The sequence below is a fragment of the Triticum urartu genome, chromosome 7A (assembly GCF_056163025.1).
Source record: "Triticum urartu cultivar PI428250 chromosome 7A, HENAU_Tu73, whole genome shotgun sequence".
Classification (NCBI taxonomy): Eukaryota; Viridiplantae; Streptophyta; class Magnoliopsida; order Poales; family Poaceae; genus Triticum; species Triticum urartu.
Genome location: NC_141879.1, coordinates 65,646,745 through 65,656,451, shown reverse-complemented (window position 1 = coordinate 65,656,451; position 9,707 = coordinate 65,646,745). Strand labels below are relative to the sequence as shown.

Below are 9,707 nucleotides of genomic sequence, written 5' to 3'. Positions count from 1 at the left end.
TGTCAAGGGTCCCCAATTGCAAGCTGACCATCGACTCGCAACTAGGAATGTGTGTGTATGTGTTTGTTGAGGGTCCCTAGTTGCATGTCAGCCATCGACTCGCAACTATGTGTGTGTGTGTGTTTCGAGGGTCCTCAATTGCATGTCAACCATCGACTCGCAACTACGGGTGTGTGTGTTTGTCGAGGGTCCCCAGATGCATGTCGACCATCAACTCGCAACTACGGGTGTGTGTGTTTGTCAAGGGTCCCCAGTTGCATGACGACCATCGACTCGCAACTACGGTTGTATGTGTTTTGCCGTGCCCCATAGTTGCATGTCGATCATCCACTCGCAACTATGTGTGTGTGTGTGTGAAGGGTCCCCAATTGCAACCCGACCATCGAATCACAACTAGGGGTGTGTGTGTGTTTGTCGAGGGTCCCCAGTTGCATGTCAACCATCGACTCGCAACTATGTGTGTGTGTGTGTGTGTTTCGAGGGTCCCCAATTGCATGTCAAGGGTCCCCAGTTACAAGCTGACCATCGACTCGCAACTAGGGATGTGTGTGTGTGTTTGTCGAGGGTCCCTAGTTGCATGTCAACCATCGGCTCACAACTATGTGTGTGTGTGTTTCGAGGGTCCTCAATTGCATGTCAACCATGCATCGACTCGCAACTAGGGGTGTGTGTTTGCCGAGGGTCCCCAGTTGCATGTCGACCATCAACTTGCAACAACGGGTGTGTGTGTTTGTCAAGGGTCCCCATTTGCATGTCAACCATTGACTCGCAACTAGGGGGTGTATGTGTGTTTGTCGAGAGTCCCCAGTTGCATGTCAACCATCGACTCGCAACTAGGGGTGTGTGTGTGTTTGTCGAGGGTCCCCAGTTACATGTCGACCATCAACTCGCAACAACGGGTGTGTGTGTTTGTCAAGGGTCTCCATTTGCATGTCAACCATTGACTCGCAATTAGGGGGTGTATGTGTATTTGTCGAGAGTCCCCAGTTGCATGTCAACCATCGACTCGCAACTAGGGGGGGTGTGTGTGTGTGTTTGTCGAGGGTCCCCAGTTCCATGTCAATCATCGACTAACAACCAGGTGTGTGTGTGTGTGTGTGTTTGTCGAGGGCCTCAGTTGCATGCCAACCATCGACTCGCAACTGTGTGTGTGTGTGTGTGTGCGTGTGTTTGTTTGTCAAGGGTCCTAGTTGCATGCCGACCATCGACTCGCAACTAGGGGTGTGGGCGTGTGTGTGTGTTTGTCGAGGGTCCCTAGTTGCGTGCCGACCATCGACTCACAACTAGGGGTGTGTGTTTGTCGTGGCCCTAGTTGCAACCCGACCATCGACTCGCTACTAGGGTGTGTGTGTTTGTTATAGGATCCCTAGTTGCATGCCTACCATCGACTCGTAACTAGGGTAGTGTGTGTGTTTGTCGAGGGTCCCCAGTTACATGTCAACCATCGACTCGCAACTAGGGAAGTGTGTTTTTTGTCGTGGCCTCCAGTTTGCAACCCGACCATCGACTCGCAACTACAGGTGTGTGTGTGTGTGTGTGTTTATCGAGGGTCCCTAGTTGCATGTTGACTATCAACTCGCAACTAAGGATGTGTGTGTGTTTATCGAGTGTCCCAGTTACATGTCGATCATCGACTCACAACTAAGAATGTGTGTGTTTGTGAAGAGTCCCCAATTACATGTCGATCATAGACTCACTTGGGGTGTGTGTCTGTTGTAATTTTGGAAGCACGTATGTGTGCTGACATTGCTAGTATACACTACCACTTAGGAATGCCGCTGACGCCACAGTGGTACTAAGCTAAATTAAATCAGTGATAATGGCAGCTCTCTTAAGTTTGTTAGTGACTGGGCGGAGCAGATGATGCACGTGTGCAAATTCTGTGGTGGTAGCACATTGCTCTTCTATGTACGTGGGCCGTTGGTCGATCAGACGGACAACCTCAAAACACAAAACAAACAAAGAAAGAAAACAAGTGTTGAGATAGAAATATATATGATGAAAAAGACTTAGATATGACATAGTTATGTCACATCTAGATGTCTCCTAAACACATCCCATAAAGAATACACGGAGTTACCTATTGCAGACTCCGTGCGCACTGCCCCCGCAGCACACACAATAGAGGAGCAAGGGAAAATACGACTTGTTTAGGTTTAGGGTGTGATTTTAATTTAGGGTTTCGAAGCCACTGGGGCCGGAACAGCGTCAACAATGATCCATCACGAGGAGCCCTACATCTGCCACACCAAATAAGCATCGCTGCCACCACACGAGAGCTGTCACCATGGCTCGAGGGGAGGGAGGACCGCCGGAGACAAGGGGGGCCGCCAGCAGAGGCGGAGGCACCACAACAAGTTTCTACGGGGACTAGTACTAGTTATTAGGTTTAATTACTCCAGTCATTAGCAAGGATATGGGCTAAGCTCTAAGTGTCAAAGCCCAACAACGGAAAAACGGCCAGGCTGCACGTACCTACCCAATACACACCATCCATCGACTGCACTAACTAATGCATTGTGGGCTTGTGGCGACTTCCTAGACTACACATATTCCACGCCGACGCTGCGCACGAACGCGCTAGGCGGCTAGGGTTAGCGCTGCATCGAGCACTTGAACATCATCGCCGCTGGGCGTCCGCGCCGTCGACGTTCCATGTTTAGCAAAGCTGTTGGGCTGTCGCTCATCAATCCAGTACAATTCTATGGGACAATGATCAGCCGGGCGGCACCGCACACCCAATTCCTCTAACTTGATCTGAGGTAGAGGTATTATTGTTTATAGATTCATAATATTTCAGCGTCATTTTTTATCACACAAACCAATCAATCAATTGTTAGTAGTTAGTGCATTTTGTTGTTTACCAGACCAGTTAACAGATTATGTATCTGTTCATACTAGAATTGCATAGATCATAAAGAGGAAGACACCACCGAGCAACCTACTGTTGAAGATGCAAATCCAATCATGGAGATACATGCCACAAAGCAACCTACTCGACATAACAGGTAAAACTTCCGCACATTCAATGGTCGATAGATTATTGCAATTGGTCATCTCTCTTCCGGTCTCAATTGCAAATATGGAGCCTTTTTTTAGTAATCAAACTTATCAAGACGCGCCTTTAAAATAAAATGGGTGACGGTTTTGTTCGATATTACATGGTGGTATACATTGGGAAGGAAATAGTTGCGAGGTTCAATGTTTATGAGATTATTGATTTGTTCGATTGGCTGGGATGGGGTTGTAGATCATTCAAACCAGTGAGTAGAAATGTAGCTTTTTTTAATGTAAAAACATTCTGGTATGTGTTTGATATTGCTACAATATTTAAGACTTGAAATATTTTTGTGCCATGGTTCATGTGTGGACAATATTTCCATGTTGGTCCCCGACATAAATTTTCAATACATCCCATTCCCGCTAGACCGTGCTATATGACCATATGTGCCCCTTATTCAACTGTTCATTGTTACTCCCCCCTTGTATTGTGCTATTCTCTCATAGCATCTAAACGTAATCCTACTACATGAGGAATAAGGTAGTTATATATGGGAGGCCAGCAAGTGTTCAATATTGTGTGTGGCCCAGGCATCATCATTGCTTCATTAACCACCAAATACTAACTGTTGTGATCATTTATTTCAACTGTAGGTGGTGTAGTTCTCGACGTTTGTAGCACTCATGGCATATATAAATATGAGCAACCTTCACCGAAATGCTGCTAGCAGACCATGGCAAAGAAGCCATTCTGAAACTCACACTATTATACAAAGACTGATTACAGTTTGATGAAGGATGTCTATGATCCCTTACGAGCCATGTGCATCTATATAAAAAGTTAGTTTCAATCTGGCAGCGCAGGTCGTGACGGTGGCGACGAGCTTCGTGTTCATGGTGTTCATTGCACTAACTTTCCTAGCCATGTTGTGACACATGAGCGCCAAGATATTTTCTTCTTCATGGCGTGGTTAGCCGCCATGACGGTTTTTGTCAACCTACTGCTACCGGAGGCGAGGGGGGTGCCCATCAAGCTGGTGGACAGGATGTGAGTTATTTACCCAAAACCATCATACTTGGGGTCAGGGTAACAACTTAGTACCACATCTGAGGTAGGGCACAAGGAACCACCAATTTGTGCAGCAATGCTACGTCGACGGAGATTTACAGAGTTTTACAAGGTGAGATTGAGCTGGCAATTTGTGATTGGACTAAGGGGAGGGAGAGGCCCCACCCACCTGAAAATCAGGGGGGGGGCATGTTTAGTTGGTTAGGAAGGAGCGTGTAAAGGCATGTAAGACCCCGTATGTCTAACATTTTTGAAATTCTTCGCGACGTCGGTCTCAGAGACCGATGTGGACTGCGACTTCACGCAGGGTCCGTGCCTGTGCACCAGTGGTGCAGCGGCGCGGTTTGGCCGTGGTGTCACTGAAACATCCGAGTATCATACTGTTCCTAACATGCAGATCGAAAATTATGCCATCCTCAAGTCATGTACCGCTGTACATACCTGTCGATGTGGAGCAGACATCTTCTGTCTGAATTCTGAAATGAACTGGTTGGCACCACAACGAAGCCACAAGAGATGTCTCCAATCCGGATTAAAGTTTGATGAAGCATATCTACGATCCCTTAGGAGCATGTGCATATATATTGCTGAAAAATTAGTTTCAATCTGGATTAGTTATGTTTTTTGTACATGTGGTTGAGTTACCTTAATCTCCAAGACAATATCAAGAGATATTCAGTAAACATAAACATGTGACGTGTTTACCAAAAAAATTCAATAGTCCCTTTCGATCATAACTTACATAGGTAAAATTGTTCTAGATTAACTACTATAAATATTTATGTGCAATATGTTCCCAAATTAACTTATATACATGTTTTTATGATTTGTTACACTTCATATACTTTTGTTAAGAAGTACGATGCGAATAGGCCATTGAACGCTTTGAATAGTCTGTGCCACATGAGGGCCAGGATATTCTTCTTCTTCCCGGCGTGGCTAGTGGCCATCACAACGTTCGTGTACCACCTTCTGCTGCAGACGAAGGGGGTGCTTGTCGAGCAGAGGTGTGGAAGGGGAAATGGTTCGGGAGGAGGGTCATCCTGGGTTGCGTCTCTGAGGCGGAAGAGGAAACATCGCACGAACAGGAGTGAAGTCTGAAACAAACCCTGTATTCGTACGACCTGTCCGAATCAAACCTCAACCTTCTGATCCCTGAAATCCACACCCTCAACTGTCAAATCCCGGTCGTCAGAGACCTTAAGCTCGTTCCCAAACAGGGATTGCCAACGTGGCACGAGGATGGCTGAATCAGCCACTTGTGTGGTCCCAAATTCTGCAGTGCTGGACAAAACTGCTCGAGGCGGACCAGGTCGCCTCTCCTCGCTCTGTTCAGCCCCTCGTTTCCCTTCCCTTCCCCGCGGCTTGACGCATCGACTTCTCGCGGCGGCCATGGCGAACGCCGAATGATCGTGCCGATCTCCGACGAGCATTGCGGCAGAGCGGAATCAGGTACGCGATGCGCTTCCATTCTGAGCATTTCGTGTGTTTTCCCCTCTCTGGGCGCTAGGTTTAGGGTTCTACAGTGAGGTCAAGTTGGGGTTTTGGTTATCACTGATGCATCAATTACTTTGATTGTAATGTAGGGCTTTGTCGTTCAAATCATGGACCCAACAGAGATCTTGAATGTCAAATTCCACTTTCGGGGGCAGTTCATCAGGATTGGTCCAAGTCTTGATTATGTTGGGGGAGATTCTGGAATGTCAGAGATCGAGCGTGACAAGCTGTCTTTACAGGAGGTGAAAGGGTTTTTAAGAGATCATATGGCAGTGAAGGAGAGCATGAAGTATTATTTCTTATTGCCTGGCAAAGATTTGTCAAATGGATTGCTCTTTTTACATGATGGTGCTGGCTGTATGAAGATGTCCGACTATATTACAGATGAAGGAGTTGCTCACATATATGTGGAGTATAATGGTGAACAAGATGAGAAGGAAGAAACGGATAGTGGGTCAGATTTTGAAGATGAGCTTGATGAACTGATGAACATGGGCAGTGAAGAAGAACCTGATGTAGTTATCACAGCAGATGAGATTACTGCAATTAATCATAATGTTGCAGCAGTTAATGATAATCTCAATGTCATTGAAGAGAGTGATGTTGCAGGAGAAGTTCTTGAGCATGTCCTTGTTCCTGATGTAGGTGGTGTGATCACTCAAGTGATAAGTAGTCCACTAAATCAAAATGTGAGAGTTGATTATCTTAGTCAGAGTTCTCAAGTTGTTAATCCAAGTCAACCATGTCAAGCAACACAAGACATATCTTGTTCACTAGCAGAGGTGGCACCAAATGCTTCAGAAGTGGCACAAAATGCTTCGGATTCGGATGACTCAGAGGACTGTGAGTATGTGCCACATACTGATGACAGTGGGGAAGAATCAGAGGTTGTAGAGTTGAGAAAACATGCAAGAAAATTTAAGAAAAAAAATGAAAGATTCCAAGATGTGGGCTGATACAGATGCAACAGGGGCAGTGCCCATTGATTTGGTGGCAAATGTGGAGGAAGTTGTCGAGGTCATGGAGTATGAGTCATCAGATGAAGACTACTCCTATGATGAGGATGAAGATGGCAACATGGTTAGGAGGAAGAGCCGGTTTGTGAGGTTTAATCCGGACTCTGAAATTCCTCATTTTAGTCTGGAAATGGTTTTTAAGAGCAAGAAGCAGTTAACCAGAGCTATAAAGAGATATGGCCTTGCTACCAAAAGGAGCATCTCATTTAAAAAGTCAGAGGAGGCCAGAGTGAGAGCCAAATGTGATTGGCCTGGGTGTCCCTGGTTGTTGTATGCAGCAAAGATCAGCAGGTGTTCTAGGTTTCAGATCATAACATTTGAAGATGAACACGAATGTGCCCAAAACAGAGAGAACAAACTAGTCACTGCTAAAGTTATTGCCAAAAGGTATGAGCACTTCATCTTAGCAAATCCTTTGTGGAAGATTGATAGTATGAAATCCACAGTGATGCAAGACATGTTTGCTGATGTGTCCATTTCAAAGTGCAAGGCAGCAAAAAAACTTGTACTTGATAATCTGATGAGTGGAATGAAAAGTGAGTACAGCAAGGTCTTTGATTATCAGTTGGAACTGCTTAGGAGTAACCCTGGTAGTACCGTGGCTGTTTGCTTGGATCCAAAAGAAAAGGAGGTGAACATATTTCAACAATTCTATGTATGTTTCAATGCAATGAAGCAAGGTTTTAAAGCTGGATGTAGGAGAGTGATTGGGCTGGATGGTTGTTTCTTTAAGGTGGCCTGCCAAGGTGAGCTGCTGGCTGCAATAGCTAGGGATGCAAACAACCAAATGTATCCAGTAGCTTGGGCTGTTGTGGAGAAGGAAACAAATGAGAGCTGGGCCTGTTTCATTGGGCTCTTAATCAAAGACTTGGACATTAATGACCAAGGAACTGGATGGGTCTTCATTTCTGACAAGCAAAAGGTAAATTTTATTTGCTTCCTTTATTTAGGTGTCACAAAGGTTCAGTCGAGTCGATGGAGCGACAAGTACTCATGTTGTAGGAGCGACAAGTACCCATGTTATTTTTCTTATTGCAAACCTTGATCTCTATTACAGGGCCTAATTAACAGCATGAGGGACTATCTGCCAAGGGCAGAGCATAGAATGTGTGCTAGACACATTTATGCCAATTGGAGAAAGAAGCACAAAGATCATCAATTGCAGAAAAGGTTCTGGGCAATTGCTAAGTCTGGAAACAGGGAAGATTTTAACTACAACAAGGCCAAGCTTGCTCAGCTAACCCCAGAAGGTGCAAAAGATATCATGAAGACAGACCCAAAGCATTGGGCTAGGGCTTTCTTTCCTGTAGGTGCAAAATGTGAGTTAGTTGACAACAACCTTTGTGAATCATTTAACAATGCCATCATAGAAGCTAGGTTCTATCCCATTATTTCACAGCAAGAGAAGATTAGGAAAAAAATGATGGTTAGAATTCAAGAACAGAAAACCAAGAGTGAGAAGTGGAATGGCATAATTTGCCCAAACATTTTCAAGAAGATTAAGGCCGACATCAAGAGAACTCAATTCTTGGAAGTGCTCTGGAATGGCAAAGATGGTTTTGAGGTGAAGCATTTGAATAGCAGAGGCAAGAGGTACACAGTTAACCTTGACAAAAGGACTTGTTCATGTGGTTATTTTCAGCTTGTAGCCCTTCCGTGTTGTCATGCAATTGCTGCTATCTATAAGAGTGGAAGAAAAGTGGAGGATTATGTTGACAAGTGCTACCGCATTGACACTTTCAAGAAAATTTATGAGCATTGCCTGCAACCAGTTGAAGGAGAAGAAAGCTGGCCTGTGTCTCAAAACCCTAGGCCAGTAGCACCTGGCTACATTGCCATGCCAGGAGCAAGGAAAAAAAATAATGATAGGAGGAGAGAAGAGGGGGAAGCACCAAAGGGCAAGAAACTGAGCAAGCATGGCATACAGATCACTTGTGGATCTTGTGGTGGACAAGGGCACAATAAAACTTCTTGTAAGAAGAATGGAGATAACACCAAGAAAACAAAGTCATATCTTGGGAAGAGAGGGAGAAAAGTGAGGGCCACGGAGGTAATTTATTATATTGCTGTAGTATCTTGCTCTGTTACAAAAAAAACAAAGTCATATGTTGCTATGTTACAAAAAGTTCAATTATTGATTGACTCTTTATTTTACTTGCAGCAAGCACAGACTGATGCATCCACAAACAGGGCTGCAGCAGCTAAAGCTTCATCTACAACAAGCTCTCAAGCTGCACCCTCTCAAGCTACAAGATCAAGATTTAGATCACCTAGAAGTTCAGCAACAACAAACAATGTTGATCCTGGAGGAAGCACAACTGCAGGCAGAGTGAGAGGAAGTGGAGAAGGAACTGAGAGAGGGGGCAGCTCAGGAACTGGGTGGATGGACTTTTTTACAGCCAGTGGGAATTACTGAAACTATCTTGCTGTTTTATTCATGGTGGATGGAGTTGTCTGCTTTAACTATACTTAAGTTGCCTTTTGGATGGATGTACTAGTTTCTATTTAGTACTGTGTGAATCACTGGTTATGTGTGGTCATGTGGTTGTGTACTGGTTATGTGTGAACTACTGGTGCTATCTGTTTGTGGTACTCTGCTCTTTTGTGGTAATCTTAAATATTGCAAGATGCTATTGTTAAATTGTTCATTTCATCTGCTCATTTTTGCTGCTGTTTATGTGTGCTTTCTGTTTAAATTTGGAAGATGCACAGTTACTTGTGCTACTGTCAAAAGAGCACTATGAATTTCTGCTACTGTACTATTTGTGGTACTGTCAAAAGAGCACTATGAATTTCTGCTACTGTACTATTTGTGGTACTGTCAAAAGAGCACTATGAATTTCTGCTACTGTACTATTTGTGGTACTGTCAAAAGAGCACTATGAATTTCTGCTACTGTACTATTTGTGTTACTGTCAAAAGAGCACTATGAATTTTGAGCTCCTCTTCCAGTTGAACAAAGTTCACATCTTCAGAGCTCATTATCGGCGTAATTTCTCGATTCAAAATAAAAATGACTGACATCCATTACATTGCAATCCTTGCTATCTTCCTCACTATAATACAGTACATTAGTTACATCATTCTCCTAAAACTAGGATAACACTAGGCCTGCAACTAAAGCA

At 44.5% G+C, this 9,707-nt stretch overlaps 2 protein-coding genes across 2 annotated transcripts; both read left to right on the top strand.

Annotated features, from left to right (window-relative positions):
- The first annotated feature begins 5,528 nt into the window (after positions 1-5,528).
- LOC147957836 (uncharacterized) lies at positions 5,529-6,522 on the top strand. Its single transcript, XM_087531867.1, has 2 exons — positions 5,529-5,552; positions 5,656-6,522. The coding sequence occupies exons 1-2, from the start codon at positions 5,529-5,531 to the stop codon at positions 6,520-6,522; spliced, it is 891 nt and encodes a 296-aa protein (XP_087387993.1).
- Positions 6,523-6,697: 175 nt separating this feature from the next.
- On the top strand, positions 6,698-9,024 carry LOC125531645 (uncharacterized). The gene is made up of 3 exons (XM_087536996.1): positions 6,698-7,504; positions 7,640-8,632; positions 8,744-9,024. The coding sequence occupies exons 1-3, from the start codon at positions 6,713-6,715 to the stop codon at positions 8,996-8,998; spliced, it is 2,040 nt and encodes a 679-aa protein (XP_087393122.1). The 5' UTR covers positions 6,698-6,712; the 3' UTR covers positions 8,999-9,024.
- The last annotated feature ends 683 nt before the right edge of the window (positions 9,025-9,707 follow it).